The sequence below is a fragment of the Barbatula barbatula genome, assembly GCF_947034865.1.
Source record: "Barbatula barbatula genome assembly, chromosome: 1".
In the NCBI taxonomy this organism is placed as follows: Eukaryota; Metazoa; Chordata; class Actinopteri; order Cypriniformes; family Nemacheilidae; genus Barbatula; species Barbatula barbatula.
In genome coordinates, this window is record NC_136766.1 from 33,029,168 (window position 1) to 33,048,909 (window position 19,742).

Here is a 19,742-nt window from a genome sequence, read left to right on the forward strand (position 1 = left end):
ATTTGCAAGCAGTAGAAAGGACATGGAAGGGTCTTTAGAGGTTTACAAACACCGGATGTCCTCGGCGAGTCAGATGGGGGAAGACTATGAAGACGTTTACGCTCATACATCCCAAAACACATCAGAATATGTCTCCTTTAAGGAAATATTGTGAAATTGTTTTGTTTAACCAGAGGTTCATCTGTACAAAGTGTATCAAGAACATGGGTCAGATTGCACCACATGATCAAACGAAAAACATTATTTCAATAATGCATGATAAACAATACTATTATATAAAATGTAGTGTATACTATTCGAAATGGTACTATTTGTTTTATTGCCTTTCATTTATGCTTATAAAAAGATCTCTTCACTGTGGTGCCATTTTGATTCCATTTTATAAGAAAAGCGTAAACTGTAACGGATGTACGGTATTACAGCTGTGTGCGTATTTTTGGTCAAAATAATAACTTGCTTACAGTAATAAACATACACTGATTATAACACATTTAAATGCTCAAGTTAATTTAGCATTACATAAAAAGTTTCAGATTGCTTTCAGAATGCAGCCATAAAGGACCAGAATGGTCAAGGACAACGGGTCTTAATATGGTGTGCTTCAAAATGTTTCTTCGTCTTAAAACCGAATCCCCTATAAAGTCTTCCCGTCGATGGACTGCGTGAAGGATTTGTAGGGTCTCTGTTTTTACAGCATTTAACTCAAGTCCTGAGATCAAACGCTTCAAGGACAGCAAGCGAATTTGCGTACAATTATTTCCATTATCGGGCAGGTGAATTTATATAGTCAACATTTCAGTCTAAGATTGAAGCGAAACGTGTTGTTTTTGTGTGAGATTAACTCTTTCACGCATATTTACACGCAACAGTGGACAGCTATTAAAAAAACCATTTCTAGCGTGGGCATGAGTTTTGATGGCATAGTTGCACATCAACCACTACAAGGGACACTAGCGCATCTTCCTATATACACTGTCACCTCTTCATCTGTCCAGTCAAGTGGAAAATGAAAAGTGAAAAGAGAGAAATGAAAAACATCGCCCTGAGAGCAATCTAACACAAAGGGAAAAATCCTGATTGAGGTTGTCATAATTCAAGCATGAAAGGGTTAGAGATATATGAAAATAATGCACAAAATTTGTGTCACATATGTATTCTTATGTATAGATTTGCTATGTTGAAGCTCCAAAAAGCACACCATAAAACAACCCGAATGATTAATAAGCCACAAGGATGTTTGAGAAACCATATTTGGTCATCATATATATTTCATCACGAGACGCCACTGAAGTTACTGAATTTAGGGATTAGGGATTTTTGTTTGGTTTAAATTAGTGGATATTTTTATAAAAAATATTTACGTTTAACTGACAAGTAAGTCATATACATCTAGGATGTTGTGAGCATGAATAAATTATAAGCATGGGAACTGTTCCTTTAAGGATGCGATTTAAGTACTCCACTCAAGCTTTTAGTACATCTCAGTTGTACAGAACCAAACTAGGATTAAAATATAACACAATGATTTTTTATGTACTTAAATTGTGAACACGTAATGTCGTCACGGTATTGACATCAACAACTGTGCAGATTTCCGAAAGACATGTTTCTTCGGAATCAACGAAGGGTCTTTTTGGACCAAAGAGATGTGAGCCCTAAAACACGGGGGTACGCTTTTCCATTTTCTCTCTCAAAAGACCCTTTTAGGAACAAGAACTTTATGTGAAGCAGCACTTGTACATTTGCACTTATAAGGGCACTTATGCCATAACAAAATGGACACCATCCGATGCATTTAATTAATTTGCACATTTATCAAAGGTTCATGGAAACGTTCAATGAGGCTGCCTGAGGTTTAACATTGCTTAAATGAAGTCAAACGGCTCTTTCAATCGAAGCTGAGAAGGGTTACGGAGAGATTTTGTCGCGTGAGGAGGAAGGAATATCCTCAAGCGATCTGTGTGCTGCTGAACGATATGAAGCTTTTTTGAAGTCTCAATGCTTTTTTCATTCATTATTTTCTATTGCTGCCCTTGAAGTCATTTTGTCATGCGTGAACCAAGACAAATATATGTATCACAGGCGTGATGTGCCTGTCTGTAATGCCTATATTAGCATAGGTGCCGCCCGTGATTGGCATATGCGGGCGGCTTTTTAAACCACTTAATGTCGCTGCCAAACGCTTCCAAACACTTACCACTACTGCTGCGGTTTTTGTTCTTGTGATATAACATGATTCACACACATTTTCTCTGAGTGACTTCCAGACACTGTGAGCGGATAATTAAGCTGTCACTTCAAGAAAAAATCTAAAGGTGCAAGACATATAATGTAAAATAATAAAGATCTATAAAAATCTATTTTGCTTAAACTTTACATGACTCCTCATGTACATCAAGACTTTTCATAACACCCATACATAACACTTATAATAATATAAGTGTGTGCATTTATAATCTATTTTTATTAAAGATTATTCAGTAATAATTAAGTACACATTAATTATGTTTTATGATCATGCGCAACATGGTTTTAGTTTCGTTTATAAGCAAAAATTATTATTATTATCTCTTCAATACTGTAAATGTAAGTTTGATTTAAATTAACCTCATTATTATTATTATCTCTTTAATTCTGTAAATTTAAGTATGAATTATATTAACCTTATTATTATTATCCCTTTAATACTGTGAATGTAAGTATGAATTAAATTAACCTTATTATAATTATCTTTAATACTGTAAATGTTAAGTACGATCTGCTTTCTCCCCAGTCACGGTTGAGGCGGGGTTAGGGGTGGAGCTTCAATCTTGCTTTTTTCTAACAATCATACAATTTCTATGATTCACAAATGCACCGCCTCGAAAAAAAAAGACATTTGCCCATAAAATTCATCATTATGCATTCTGGGATTTGCCCTTACCACAAAAGATACATTTGATGCTGCGTTTAAATCCGTGCATAAAATGTGTCAATATTTCCTAGAGATCATGTGAATAAAGTAACTAAACAAAAGATCACCTATTTTAAGTTCACCTATCAATAAACCGTGATATATTGTTCCATTGTCCTACTCCCAAAGCAAAAATGATGAAAAGCCTTTGAATGATGTGAAGACGGATCTTTTCCCTTCTGTTTACATCTGTGCACTGAAGGCATAGCGCAAAAGAAAGAAAGAAAAACAACGAATGACATTCAGAATGTTCCTTTTATTTGATCAACTCGAGAAGACGACGAGGGTTTCTCGTTCCAAACACACAGCGTGTGCCGACATTCTTCTGGAGCAAATTGTGATCTTTAAAAAAGGCGAGTTCCTCGCACATCTGGGATTAAAACGATTATAGACTATTCTTGGGTTTCTGTGAGCGCCGTGCTGATGAACAAACACGGGAGCTGATTTGAATTCGCCCACACTTCAACACGGAACATGACGCAGTCTCTCCGAGGAATGACGCTTCTGCTCGAAACACAGCAGATGATGTTTATGACATGTACAGTGCGGGCTACAAGTCTTCTTCTAGCAAACAAACCGGACAGATGACTGCGTCTTGACTAATGTACTCTAAGAGATACACGGCTCATCGCGCGATAGACCGACTAAAGATGCGGAAAAGAACATAAAACATTAGGTTTGGGAATAACCAGGGATAATAATTAGCCATAAAGTGTGACGAATCGTTTGTGATCAATCTGGCAGGTTGCCAAGTATGTTTCCTGTACCCGAAAACAATGATGAATCTTTTTGGTCAACATGTGACCTTTTGGTTACCGGTATGAATCCCATCCAGTATTTAGCCACCCCCAAGATCAAAACGAGACCACCTTAGAGACATAGCTTCTACTCTGCCTTTTCCGTCCTTTGTAAATCAAGATTATTCAACAGTAATATATGATCATACGTTTAACTAGACTTAAGCGAATGACCATTTACAGTCACCAGTCCACGTCTCATCCTAACATTCTCAGTGACACGTGAAATTGAAGCCGCGATTAGGATTCATTGTAAAGGTAGTTAGTCAGCTCTTGGTCAGTATCCATGACCGCCGGTTTAGTAATCTGCTAATTTGGTCTGAAATGTCATTACCGTTTTACATCCGGCTTCAGGTTAATAGACGTCCTTTGTTCCGTTGAGGTTGTCTAATCTGAAAATGACTTTAACAATTGTCAGTAATTATCCCGCTCCATGAATAAAAGTGGCCCGCGTTTGTTCCCGCCGGAGGAGAAAAGACGCTCCAGGACACAGATTAGGTTATAAACGCTGTGACATGAGAACCTGAGAACTAACAAACAGCCTTTTCAGATATGGCTAAACACTGGCCAGGGTTTTTGGCCACTTGCGAGGAAACATTTGGATGGCGTTTGATTTTATAATTATCCAAGTTACACATTGAAACTTTACAAGAACGCATTTCATTCAATAAAACATTGTCAAAGTTTCCTTTTGTTCCAAAATATAACTCATCCCTAAATCATGTAAAATGTAATAGCTGCTTTGATGTAATACAAGTCTAGACACTAATTCTACATTATGTTGTATAATCGCACTGCTTTCAAGAAAGAACTTAATTGATATTCTTCAGACAGTCTGGTTAGGATTTGTTTTCTTCTGTAAAGTATAAAAGTACTGCATTCATTTAATATGTGAACAACTTAATGCGCAGACTCCATTAAACTGTGTTGTGTGTGTACTTTCTTAGATGTCCTTATAATGTCTTAAGAATGGTTTTGTTTTTCTACCTTGTTTTGTATAAGAAAATAGATTTAAAAGATTTTAAATATCCAAATGGTGTAATTGGCTGAATTTATAGGCTTCTTGGCATGCATCCATATCTGGATTTCCACATTCGCATTGAACATACAAGTGCCGTCTCACAAAACTAAACCCCACCGGCTGTCATTCCTCCCCCTTAATATTTCTCTCTCGCAGCTTTCTCACTTTCTTCTCCTTTAATACTCTAACACTGTTCTTGCGCTGACAATTCCTTGAGGAAATGCAAATCTGTTTTATCTTGAACGTAAACTTTGTTATTCGTACTGAGCTCGATACAACAATACACAAGACAGGCTTCCTAAACACACATCATCATGTTGTAGCTATTGAAGTTGTGAGCATGTCGGAGCCTCTATTAAATCAAGAGACCTATCAATGGAAACCGAGTGTTGATGCGGTGCGGGCAAAAATGAGTTCTCCATCCCTTCACTGTCGCATCCCTCTCTTCTGTGACAACACAGCATGACCATCACAGAAATTGCCTATTATGGATGACAGTTCCACTAAAGCTAATGCACAAAATGCCCCTGTGTTATTCGGAAACGTATTGCACAGGTCAGGGAGATGGAGTCGGGATAATCACAATACAGATACATGCAGGAATATTCTGTGTGATGGGCAGGTCGATCGTCCGGCGAAGCCTGTGCAGAAAGCACACATGAATATCAAATATTTACAAATATTTGCGTCTGAGCTAAAGCCCTTATTAAAGATCCTTATCAAATATTTAATGCACACAAGCGCCATTTGGAGACACACTTCTCATCGAGCATTGTGTCCATAAATGATTTACTGTAGAGATTGCATTTTAAGACCCTCTGCCGAATTATAATATATATCATTTTGCAGCACTTTTTGTATTGCGTTAGACATAATAGTCAACCACCTTCCATTGAATTAGGTTGATATTCCACAAGCTAAATTGATTTAGTCTGATATGAAAGTAAAGGTCACACACACCATGAGTCTTCAATACACACTCCCTTTGCGCATTAAACCTATTTAACCACGCGCCACGGTGGCCACACCCAAAGAGAACTGCCTTAAAGGAAGTCTTAAAAACATAATAGACAGCTTGCGTGTATGAACAAACGCATTTAAGAAAGATTTCCAGGACATCGTAATGCCACGTCTATCGACTTGGTTGACTTGGTTGCCAAACACATGCAGCCGAGTTCGTAGGAGGTAGTGAGACCATATATGCTTTAAGGTCAAATATAAATTCATGTAGTCGTTTCAAACCTGTGTGATTTTCCTTCTTCTGCAGAACACAAAATTGTGATATTTTGAAGAATGTTGGTAACCGAACCGGGGTACCCATTGACTTGCATTGGTTTTCCGTCCATACCATAAAAGTGAATGGGTACTGCTGTTGCTCAGTTATTCAAGTAACATCTTTTGTGTTCTGCAGAAGGAAGAAAGTCGCAAAATGTTGAGTAAAATATGACAGATTGTTAATTTTGGGAGATATTTATATATTATATGGGGGGGGGGCTCAGATTGTCGTAAGTGTACCTAGGGGGCTCCAAGGAAAAAAGTTGAGAACCACTGATCTAGAACAAATTATCAAGATAGCCAAGCACGTCTTTAATGCCAACAATATGGGAAAAAAAAACGTAAATATATTCTGCCTTCAAATGACCAGAATAATCCATATACAATAGTGTGCAGTACAGTAACTTTTCCCTTTGGATGTGTATTCCCTTAGTGTACTACATGTGATAGAATAATTTTTCACATTTTATTTAGATCCTTCTAATTTAAGCATTTCCTTTTTGCATAATATGACATTGCTTTTGTCTTATCCAATGCACCTCCCCGCCGGGCCAAATTTGAGCTGATTCTATTGTCTGGTTACCTGGATTGATCCGGATAACAAATGCAAACCATGAAACAATCATATCTGTAATAAGCATTCTGACCTCTGATGGATCACTATCCAACAAATGAATCTGGTCTTTTCAGAGCTTTAAACAATAAAGTGCATAAAAGCGTCTTTTTTTATAATCCCTCATCCCAATTATGTCTGGATTGCATCATTTTTAAACAGTGTTACAGCACGAGGGACCCGGCCCTTTCACAGGCATGAAATTGATTTAGCGCACTGCCTTTAGGGGGCCGATAATGACCCCTCATCTCTGCATGACACACACCTTCATCTCCATTTCACACAACCTTAAGAGGGAAAGAATAAGCTTGACATCATTTGAGAGGTTGTTTATCAATGTCCCTTCTTCCCATTATAATGGAGTTGAGATGGGCAGTATCTGTCTAGTGAACAACATTGAGGGGTCAAGTGTTATTACTATGTGCTACTTATGTTGGAAAGAAGAGCTTCTTCACGCCACCTCCATCACAGTTTCCATGGGTTACCAAACTGGATTGCACAATTTAAAAATTTGGTTGCCAAGGAGTTCTAACAGGTTGCTTACCGTCCAAAGGTAAAAGTAATTTTGCGAGACATAAACAATGCTAGTCCAGAAACTTCCCGTTTCGTGTATTTTAACACAACACAAAACCTAAAGCAAAATTCAACCAAGAGGATATTTATAATTGAATCAACTAATAAAAATAACATCTTTAAGACTTAAATATGTGAAATGTAAAAATAAAAAGCACAAACAGGAAGTGTTCCTGGACCGGAGTTGTTTAGATCTAATAAAATGCTGGCTTTTTATTCTCGGATATCTTTTGTCTGTTTATGGCCTGACATGCAAAAAATTGGAGGCATTATTCGCATCCATGCACAAACCGTAAAAGATGAGTTAAATGGCAACGTTTTGTACTTTAATCCCAGCCTGATCATCTTTATTGTGAAAACAAACATAAAAACAACTGCCCCCAGTGGCCAAAACTAGGAACTGTTTTTGTGAATAGGCTACAAACAAACCAGTACCCAATTAGCCCAGGTTTGTCTGTAAAAAGTTCTGGAAAACATCTGTCATGTAAAAAACATACATTCTAAAATATAAACATCTTACAGACATCTTCTAGACATCTGACTGCTCACAGACGTATCGCAGATGAGCAAACGACAAAAGTGTCTCACAGATGTAAATAAAGACATCAACTGTCTGTAAGATGTTTATGATTTAGAATGGATGTAAAACTGCTCTTTCCAAGACATCTAGCAGATGTTTCCAGAATGCAGATGTTTTCCAGACGTGCTAGCTGGGAAGCTTCTTCTTTGTCATTTCCTTCCTCCTCTTTAGCTATTCCTTTCCTACACTATAACAATTTATAAAAGATTATTTGAGAAATAATACCACCATACTCTGGCAAAATGGCTTTACACAGGCACAGTGTGCGAGTTGCAGAACGCTTGAGCATCAAATGAGACAAAAATATTGCAATTGCTCATTTTCATCTCAAGAGGGGTATGTGTTTATGACTAAAATGGTGTGATTATAGATACGGCTTTGGTCACTGGTAAGGCAGGCATATATTTGCCGAGTTGAGTGTGCTAATTCAAGCAGGTAAGTATCCTTTTGAAATCCATTCATAATGGAGAGCTTTTCAAAATTGCGAAATGGAACCCAATGGCCCTGGTTTGCTTCAAAAAACGAGCTGTTCCTTGCTGTGATTTTGACATCAGAAAACGGTTATTGTTCCAAATCGCCGACGGATCCTGTGCCTTTGAGCATGCCCATCTGTCAAAGAAACGGCACGTCAGCATCACTACAGACACGTCTGTGGCCATCCTCGCATGTCAGCTGTTGTTCTGCGTGTGGCCCCATTGACTGCTTCATTCGCTGGGGCGAGGTGACTCGGTCGCCTGTGAAATCTTCGGGTTTGATGATGTGTGTTAAATAGCCCTTGGCTTATTGCAGTAATGTAGCTGGGAAGGTTGGAAGCCCTTATGACAGCATTGATAAGATCTTAATAGGCAGGTGAACTATCGGGGCAGAGACTGCGGAGGGGAAGCGCAGGGGAGTTTCAATGGAGAAGCTAAAATAAAATCTGTCACATGTGGTTAGCGTTGTTACGATCGTGAGTCATAACTCAGTTTTCCTCAGAGTTGGGCAAAAAGCTTCTTATTACATTTCAGATGTCTGATGGCAATGTTAAGATATAGTCAAGCACACTTTCATTACGGATTATAAAATATGTTGATTCTGAATCAAGCAGCTTAATTCTATTAAAGATATGATTTATTATTAAATTACAGATCTGAGGCAGTACATGATCTCTGATTATAACTCGGTTGAAACAATGACAGCAAGATAAGTCTGAAGCGCTCAGTTTATTAAACTAAAAATGGAAATCCTTGTATGTGTTTTGGGCCTGAAAACTGAAACTTCTCAAAGAAAATATTCTTCGAGTTTTTGAAACTACAAAACTACTGGCCTGGCATGCAAAGCATGGCGTTTTTAGCTGTTTTCCCAGATCCGTGTGAACATGGATTGTTTCGACAATGTTGTCTGTATGTTAAAATGCATATGAAAAACAGTTTTTAGCACATTACTGTCGTGTAAACGTACCCTTAAAATAAACTACACCTGCATCCAATGAATATATATGGAACACCATTACCTAAACCAGTGGTTCTTGAACTGGGGTCCCAAGATTTTGTGGCATTTTATGAAAAACAGAAATGTATCATACATCTTTTGCATTCAACCCTCAGAAAAAGAAATTGATGTTTTAGCATTGTATAACTGTTATATGTTTTCTAAGATCAAGATGATAAGTCTTTATTTTTGGGGCCACAAAGCAATGCACCCTACACAAAGGGGGCTTTACAACGAAACCGCTGGCCTAAACCAAACCACCTAAACCATGATAGTAAGCAACGACAAAAGCTTCAGTCAAATTAGCACACACTTAAAGTGATAGTTCACCCATAAATAAACCTTCCGTCACTCAAAACCTGTTTACAACTTTGAAATTGAGAAATGGTTTTGTGTCCATACAATGGACGTCAATGTTGTTTGTTACCAATATTCATTATCCTCTGTGCTCTCAGATATAAAAGAAAGTCATGCATGTTTGGAATGACATGAAGATGAGTCAATGATGAAAGAACTTTAACTTAGTACCTTGTTTTGAAAGAGTAGCATTTAGCCCTATTTGGACAGTAGGTGCCGAACGGGAACACGAGGTAAGTTCCTCTTTTATAACTCGTGTTTTTCTCCCACCATGTTGTTGCAAATTTGGGGCTGAATTACCTGGTTTTGTACACCAGAATGGTGGTAATTTTATTATAATGACAAAAACATGTCTATCCTCATAATAACGCCTAGTTTCCTTCGCATTGTTGTAGAAGGGTCATGTGACTGACCACATGTGTTTCGAGAGTTCTGCTTTGTGCAATAATTGTCAATTGTGTGACTGAGAAACAATTTCCGCTTGAATGGTCCCTACGACTCCATTCAGCTGGGTAAGAGCTAATAGGGTAACCAGGGTAACCTGGTAATGGTCTTGAATTGAGAATATACAAACCCTTCGTGATCATTTATTTCCTGCTGAGGAATTAAAGCAACACTCCAAGCCCTCAATTAAGAATGAACAACAAGTAAAGAATGGGCCGCTCCGAGACAAAACATTAACAATGGGAACAGTGACAGAACAGCACCCAGGCTGAAAAGGCAAGCGAAATCAATGGGCACTCTGTGGCCCAACATCCGTCTACTGTATGATTTGATGATTTAATAGCAGTCCAAGGGCCCAAACAAAGACAGAGCGATACACACGCACCAAAATCAGATTTTAGCTGCTGCCCCAAAATAGTCAGTGATCAAACTCTGACGGCGAAAAAAGACTTTAGAATGATCGAGCGGGGCAAAAATCCAATACTGCTCAATCTGAGGTAATGGCTGCCTAAGACCTCCAGCTGATTTGAAGAGAAAAACAGGACAAGTGGTCTATTGTGGGAAGGCCAGCGTGCTGAAAGGGGCTGGAATTGACGTCACCGAGTGTCAAGTCTTTTATGCCTCTTCAACCTTGCCAATGATCGTGAAGCATAATGAGGCGTCGCTCTCAGAGTCAATGGAGCTCATATTCTCCGTCTCTGTTAGGACTGTTAAATTGTGGCGACGCAAACACGTGAAAGGATGTGGTGTTTCAGGAGAAATGCTCAAATGTTTTCGTTCGGAAGACAAATGTGAGGTCTGCAATGAGAACAGTAAACAAAACATAATCATTTTCTGTCATTTGTGTTTCCTGTTTTGCTTCGGACTCATAATTCGAAAGCACAATGAAATGAGGATAATTCTGGGGAAACTGGCAAGTCTCAAGCAAATAACAGCAAGGTATTTTGTGCAATGATAGAAATTTGTGTACTGGTTGGGATTTGGATACAAAGTGATGTGTTCTCCAGCACTGTTATACAATCAGTGCATTGTACAGGTAGCGACAACGTAACACAGTAGAGTAACGTGAAAGGAAAAAGTGGGACTTGTCTAAAAAGCCAAAAAGTCAAAAGTTTTCGAGCAATGCTGATATCTACAAACTTCTATCCTTTGGATAATATTAGTTTTAATGTTTTAGGATGTGTCACTTGATTTTGTAACTAAATGTTTTTTCGTTGACTCCATCTTTTGATTTTAATGGCACCCAAAATTAAAACTCCAATAACATATTAGCAGAGAAAATAACAAAAGATACATTGAAACAATTCTGAACCAAATCTTCAATACATTGTCAGCAAATATAACTATATTTTGCTTTATGTAAAAGTTCAGGTTCTTGAATCTCATTGACTCGGAGGACTTCTGATTTGATTTTGTTACAAAAATAGTTTCCATTAACTCCAGAGTATAATGAAATCTTTTGGTTTAAATGCCTTTAAAAGTCCAATTACTAAATTAGCAGAGAACATAATAAAAATATATTTTTCTTTTGTAAAGCACTTAATTCCCTGAATTATCCTACAAAAGACACTGCAACGTTGTTATTAAAATATAAAAGATATACTGTATCATGATTTATATTCAGCTTCTTGAATTGGTCTGATTGGTCAAATTGTAGTCATATAGACCACTTCTCAACAAACACTGGTCCAGAATTAAGTCCAGTTTGTTTGAGTTTTTTTATCTTGCATGTATAATTCAATCTTAAAGACATTCTTTTAACATTTCACTGTGACTTTTCAGAGTTCAAAGTTCACAGATTTGCCAATGTTCATGTCTATCATCTCTCTATACGTCTAAAATATTGCTTTATGCTTTAATGATGGTACGTGATATATAATGACTCACACTGTAATACATTCTGGGCACACCGCCTACCCTTACAACAAATGTAGATTTGAACTGTGCAGCTATGTCAACACTCGCTCCACAGTGGTATAAAAGATAATACCGTGGTATAAACTGTAATATAACAAGACGAAGCCAGGCTAACGAAACAAAGATTCGCAGGCATTTCTGCCAACTGCCTCCCCAAGGTCTGAGACTAGAGGATGCATTCAACTCCCATTCTATTCACACAAACCCACACAGCACAAAGCAAACCCTATCTGACTCATGATGTGCCAGACCAAAGCTTAAAAGCAGTCGCTAAACATAGTCTAAAAACCAAAGCGTGAAAGCTTATTATGTCACACAGGATGATTGACAGATGAAAATTGTAGGAAACACGCCACGGTTGGTGTCGCCTTCACTTCGGGAACGCGTAAAAAGAATGTTCTTTATATTTGCGCCGATTACCGAATGTTTAAACAGCGGAAAGATGCCAAACAATCTGCTTTCGCTTACCTTTTATCCCAAATTTGTTGCGTCTGCTGTATTTGTTGACAAGGACAAAAATAGCAATGAGGAACACGCAACCGAACCCAGCCAGAAGCACAGCAATCGACATCTGCAGAAGACAATAATGAAACGGTCAAGTTAAACTATACGAAAGCAAAATAAAACATTTTTTTTATCATTATCCTTATTGAATTAATGTACATTAATCCAGTCAGAATGGCTTTATCAATTTTTCATATTATGAAAATAACAACATGTCTGTGTAACAATATGACGCATTTATGACATCATAAACTTTTTTGGGTGAACCGTCGCTTTAAGAAATCTTACCCCAAACGAGTCTTCCTCTGGTCTCTTCGCCTCATCTTCAGGCGATGGAGCTAGAAGATTCAAAACCAATATTTTAGTTCATTCGCTTGCTGCACTTCTTTCCAGTCTTATTTAGATACAGTGCCGTACGTCTGCTTTAAATTCAGGTCTCAGCTAAATGGCTGACTCCTGAAACCCAGTGTGTAAACTTAAACGCTTTCATCAGGCAGAGCTTCCATGGGTTCAGAAGTCTGAGCCGGCGTAGCTTGTTCACGGGTGACAGAGAGGAATTGATACATTTAATTGAGCCGTGGTGGCAAAGGTGAAGCGGGTTTGCTGCATCACGCACCCGAAGCACGAACGCTATCTTCCTTCGGCCCTGAAAACAATTCTACTAACCTGAACTGAATGCATCAAACATAAAGCTTGTGTACATGCTTAAACGTCTCCTCTGTCAAATCCCATTGAAACTATGTCCACTTGTACAGGACAAATCCGTATCTTTTTATAGACACAGGCCCGATTCTGGTTTTAGATGAGGTGAGGGTTTATATGGTGTAGGTGTATTTAAGTGGAGCCATATAGAGACGCAACCTACAAGATCTCTTTGAGTGAAGAGATCCTCGTGTATTATCTATAGAATGGTGCGGAATGAAATTTTCATTTTGTTTGACCAAAGCCGGAACAAAGACATGAGATATAACAATGAGATAAAGGTTGGCCTGCCTGTACTTCCAGTATAAAAATATAAAAAGAGAGATACTTACTGTAGTCAATGATGCCTTGTAAAACAACAGCAAACGGGAAGAGAAAAGAGAAAAATTTTGAAACGATGAGAAATAACCTTTAAATACCAGCATATACACTATTTTAAACCTATAAAATATATAAGATTAAACTATATTTGAAAACCTGGAGATCATTTTCTTATATTAACCGAAGAAATAGCTGTAATTTTTCATCTGTAATAATAATACTAGTATTAAATAAGTATTTTGCTCAATGAAATACCCAATTAAAACCAAGGGGTAACATACTGTATAACATTGAAAAAACACAGAGCAGACGTACCTTCGTCTTCGATGAACGGCGGCTCTAGGAAATATCCGTTCACAGTTTTAGTGACTGAACCCAGGGAGTTAATGGCTACAAGGGTGTAGTTTCCATTGTCGTAATGCGTTGGGTTCTCAAAGGTCAAGCAGCCTTCCAAGTAATCTTGGTAGAACGCCATTTCCGTGTGGATGTACTCGCTCTGCAGGATCTCCCGGTCTTCGTGAAACCAACGCAGTGTGGGATGAGGGAACCCTCTCACTGTGAACTCAATACAGGTGTGATGGCGCCGCTCCGGCTCGTCCAGCTTTAAGATTACAGGCGGAACTGATGTGAGGAAAAAATAAAACTGTTACAGTTTATTCAGGTGTGCTATTACTAGTATACGTCTTTTAAACTAACAATAATAAATGTATGAAATTGTGTGTGTGTGTGTGTGTGTGTGTGTATGAAATTTAATGCCACCTAGCGCATGGTTGTGAATTGCAACCAACGGCTCACTCCACCCCCACTTTTCGAATGATGTCGTCATGTTTTCACATCTTTGCCGAAGTAGATGACGTATTTACGAAACGCGTTCTGTAGAGCAGTTTGTCAGTACTATAGAAACAACATGGCGAATTACATGTACCGGGAACGGCGGTGTATGTACATAGAAATAGCTCATTCTAAGATAATAAAACATAACGCTTCATTACCTCTGATCATCCATGCTATCTTTTTGAAATAATGGACATTTTTACCTTGATATTCACAACCGTAACTGTTTTAATTAGGTCGCTGACAAAGTAGCTGGACGGAGCATAAATTGACCCACAAGCTTGCAATCCCACTGTCACCGACTATGTGTTATTCCACAGCCTCAAATTCCGAGTTACACGCAAGCTTTGGTTTGTCATTCAAATGAGAACGCATGCTTATTGTCAGTTGCCCTCTTTCACAGAAGTGATTTGTGCTCGGCTGACTGATGAGCTCAGACAGGAGAGAGATCCCTCCCGTAGCGCGAGCTCCTCATACATCCCGCCTAAACAGATGACATGTGTTTTAGAATCAGCATGCAGTAGCACCCTTCCTCCCGGCCTGTCTGCTCTCTCTTCTGCATGAGACCTGTCATTTAGAGAGTCCTGCTGAAATCCCATCAGGAGACAGAATGAGAGAATCTCGCAGGGCTTTTGATCAGAATACAAAAATCCAGCTAGTGCGCTTTGTTATTAGCTAAGGCAACCATCTTACAGATTTCTGCCCGGAAAAAGCAACTCGGTGGCGCGTTCTGATCTCGGCTAACTCAGAATTTTCTCTCAAAGCTATCTACAAATGTTTGTACGGTAACGTTACAAGAGCATTTTATCAACATTATATTTCGTTGCTAAACAATGTAAAAACGTAGTTCTTATATTGTTTGTGTGACATTTAAAATAGTCAGAAACTACTCTTCATTACTTAATCGGAATGAAATGAAGGTTTTCGAAGGCCCGTCCCGAATGAAATTATCACCAATCGCTTATAAGTGTTTAGCTGTTAATTGGTGTAAAAATGTATATATGAACACACCTTGTTCTATATTAAATCCATTCATTATATGTACAAATAGTTCGACTAAAACAAACAAGCAACTTTGCAGCACAATCTGATCTCAGCAAACTCAGAAATTTGGCTAACATTGTCTCAAAGCTATTAAGAATCCTCGAAACGTTGCATTAATGTTAAAAGAACGTTTGATCGACATTATATGTCATTAAACGCTGATATAAAAAAAAAGTATACGTTGTTAGTGGAACGTTAAAAAAAACTTCCGAAAACATTTTCATAAAAAGTTAGCATAACGATCTTAGAACATATTTTGTCAGCTGGAGAGTAGGGTTGGGTATTGCAAACGATTTTCAGATTATCAGATTTTATACTTTAAAAAAAATTATTAACTGCTTAATATTGTTAAGCTCCTTTATGAGCCAATAAGCAATGCACTTCTTCCTTGATAAAAAACCAACCCTCAGTACTTGGTTATCAAAAGCAATCATAAGAAATGTTTCCACTTGGTGGCCGTATATATCTTGCCGCTGTCATTACACTTTAACGTCGCGGTCATTAGTCTGCGCTGTGATAAAATGTAATGTTTTTCATCTACCCACTGTCTTAAAATCATGTGCTGTTTAATGAACATAATGATGCCTGAGTGTCAGATCATATCTGGGTGCTGGAACATTAAAACCGGCAGCGGGAAACATCCTTCATTACCATTAAAAAGTTGAAAGGTTCGGATAAATGTGACACACACACACAATTCTGCTTCCAGCCAGTTCGCTTCTTATACCTGTTTAACCCACTTTAGCAGAAAGCACATCGTAAAGCTTATTTTTATGTAAAAGTTCTCCCACGTGACCCTGAATTAAATTAACACACTGGCTTACAAGTGTTTAGCTGTTAATTGGTGTCAAAACGTATATTAAGTGAAATGGAATTTAAACATAGTAGGCATTTTTAAATGGGAACTGGGAGCAGACTGACTGTTGTAGGGGAGGGGTTAACAGATGCTCCGCCCAAGCCATCTAACATATGTAATTTAAAATGGATAGTCATTACAGGAAGGAAGTGCATTTAAGCATTTTAACTAAAGATTATGAGGGCACATGAATTTTTATAATATTTCATGACAACATTTTTGATTTCACTGGGACTTTAAGTCGTTCCTTTTTCAGAGCCCTTTGCTATAAGTTAACTAGATTTTCACATTTTCAGAGGAAAATGAGAGTGGCGTTTGGCCAGGTTGAAATTGTGGGTTGTTGCTATGTGACCGATAAAGTGTTGATTGTTTTTTAGCATGTTGCTACTGTAAGTGGTTCGGGGATGTTCTGGGTGATTTCTAGAGCATTTGTATGTGGTTGCTAAACACAGTCAAAAGATAAAATAAACGTACAGAGCACAGCCAGCTGAAGGGTAACATTGGTCATGCCAACCACATTCTCAGAGATGCAGGTGAGAGTGAAACCGTTGTCGTCCCGGCTCACGTTGACCAGCGTCAGGTTGATGGAGTGAATGTTGGGCGAGTAGACGTTCGACTGTAGGGCAGATACAAAGCGTTACGATTAGGTGGAAAGTAAACGGGTGGTGTTTAGTAGCCGACGAATGTTGCTCACCTGGTGCGTGTTGATGGAATGAAGGCCATGCACGGTCCAGTCCACCTCAGGTAATGGAGAACCGGAACCGTTACAGCTGAGCGTTACGTTATCTCCCTCCATCACAGTGAGGTTACTGTGAGCGACACTGATGTCTGGCAGGTCTACAAACCCAATTTACAATAAACTTCTTAATGTAACCGTAGTCTCTGCCAAAACACCCCTTACAAAAAACAAGTACACTTCATTTTGTTAAGTACACTTAAGTAAAGTTTATTTTTAAGTTAACATTACTAGTACATTGATATTTGAATAAATACTACATAATGTACTTGCAAATGTAATATTTCAGTACTATTTTGGACTAAAATGGCACACATTTACTACACAAGTAGTAAATTCAGTAAACAAATAGTTTGCAATTACGATTTTCGTTTGCACTGCAACTAAACTACTAGTATACCGATAATTTTCTAGATCAATACTTTTTTAGTTGATGAAAGTACACTTTGAAGTATACACTCCACTGTTGTTTAGAAGTTTATATCCTTTAAGGACTAAATACTCACAGGTCATTGCTTAAGGCTAGTCCCAGACTAATAAGAATGTTTGACCTGTCTTATCTGAATATCCCTGAATATTGCCCTGTAATATCTTTAAATATATCAGTGCCATTGTTTGTCTCAAGATGCAGACCAGTAATGTATAAAAAGGCATTTTATATCTTAATTCAACTAAGGCATAGTCCTTTCTCAAGCTAAGCCGCGTCTGTGAAACCGGGCCCAAGTGAACTAAACATCATGTTTATAGTATTATTTACTATTTTCTTAATTTTTATACTTGAAATATACCTTCAAGTGCACTTGAGAAAGGTTTAAAGGAAACAACTATCACCACTGTTTACAAAAATATTTTTTTTTTCCTTATTTTAATTTTAAAGATGTATAATTCTAGGACACAAAAATATATTAATAGGGGAATGCACTACATGTATGGCTACATTTAATTTATAAAAGTGTAGCTTCAGAATCTTTATTCCTGTCAATTATTTAAATAAAGTAAAGCTATATTTCTCCAACTTTTATTTATTTCATTAACCAATAACAGCTATGACTAAAAACAAGTATCACAGTATATCCATAGGTGTAGTAACTGGGGTTTTTCAGTGGAAATTGGTTACCATGGTAATTTTTTCATTATATATATATACTGTATATATGTATGAATTAACACTGTATATGTTGTTCACAGGCCTCCAGCTGTATAATTTATAATTCAAGACGTCCTACCACATTGGGCGATGCTCATTGATTTCAGGCGAATCTTGTATGCTCCGTTCTTGCAGTAGAGCTGCTGGGTGTGCAGCCCGGCTTCTCCTCGCTGCTGCCAGAGCTGAATCCACCGAATGTCACATCCACAGTCAAAGACCACCCCCTCCAGCCTCCTGCATCCACAAAAACAAACCAACAGAGATTAAACACTCACATATCACCAAAATCCAATATCATCCAATCTGAACAAGGGAACGTATTGATCTAGCAAGTAAAGGAGAAGCAAACAACGTAACTTTGTTAGGAAAAAGGTTGTAGTCTATTGTAAATTTCCCCGTTTTGAAAAAACGGCACGCTCAACGTCTACTTGTATCATATAAACTCTTCCGGTAATAGGAATTGACAGCATACAAAATGTATTGCTTTTAAAATACTGTATTGCACCTCTTAAAATACAGTCGGTCGCATTTCCTGAATGGAAAAAAAAAGTTGATGAGCTTGCATCCTTATGAACCGTGTTTCATTAACTGGAGCCTTTGATCTCAGCATGAAATGTTAGTCGATTCATCTGTATGCACGGGTTGGAATACACACTACTGTACCTTCATTACTTTGCAAATCCCTTTCTGCAAATCTTCAGGAATCAGGTCACCAACGTGAACAAGTTCTGTGTTACTGTATGACACGAATCGCGTGACCGAAGTGATGGAAAAGCTTAGCAATTTCGGTATATTCAGTGTGCAGTATTTTCATATAAAATAACTAAACACGTGTTAGAGAGCCTGACAAAAATAATAATAATCATTATACATGTGCTTCACGCTCACACTAAAACATCATTTATGTTGTCGGAAGCAACCTAGCAGAGGCCAATGGGGGTCCTGACAGTCACCAGGAATGACTGACAGCCCGTCGCACAATGAGGTTTAGTTGTGCACCTGAAAGCAATGTGCTTTGAAGAAGTCAAGAAACTTTTGTGAAAGTAATGAGACGATTTCCATTCGCCGAATGAAAACCTACATGTACAGCATGTGTTCTAACGGATAAATACCGCCATCATTTCCCAAGCGCATGGGCTAATATTATATTACAATGACTTTTAGGATGGATTCACGGAGTCTGTGAATCAATAATCCCTGTGAATCTCATCTAGCTGTGGAGATTACGCCATTATTATAACACCACAGTAACAGAACTGATACCCATCTAAACCCATTTATCTCCATAACATCTGCAATTTGTTCGGTGAAGTTTGCGTTATTATTTTCTGGCCCCTGTTCACTTTTACTCCATCCGTCTAACCAACCAACCGGTTCAGTACACTAGTACACACTATATTTGAGAAATGTCTCTGTGGTTTTGTTAGCATCATTCTCATATCTCCCTTGTGTTTTGCAGGAGAAAAAAAGTCCATACGCGTTTGGAATGACATGAGGGCGTTGACCGCTGTGGGTCTAAAAGACAGAGATGCTAATGCAGTGAGTCTGCAGATGTTTGTATACTTAGTGCCCTTGAAGACAATGACTTTGCCGGGTTT

At 38.1% G+C, this 19,742-nt stretch overlaps 1 protein-coding gene across 1 annotated transcript in view; it reads right to left on the reverse strand.

The window, feature by feature from the left end:
* ntrk3b (neurotrophic tyrosine kinase, receptor, type 3b) overlaps positions 1-19,742 on the reverse strand; it is a gene marked incomplete at its 5' end in the record, with an annotated part of 79,666 nt that overhangs the window by 25,814 nt on the left and 34,110 nt on the right. Inside the window, 6 exons of the mRNA XM_079451397.1 lie at positions 12,469-12,571; positions 12,793-12,842; positions 13,828-14,148; positions 16,736-16,877; positions 16,956-17,098; positions 18,224-18,378. Coding sequence (XP_079307523.1) covers positions 12,469-12,571; positions 12,793-12,842; positions 13,828-14,148; positions 16,736-16,877; positions 16,956-17,098; positions 18,224-18,378 — 914 coding nt within the window. The remainder of the gene's footprint in view (positions 1-12,468; positions 12,572-12,792; positions 12,843-13,827; positions 14,149-16,735; positions 16,878-16,955; positions 17,099-18,223; positions 18,379-19,742) is intronic.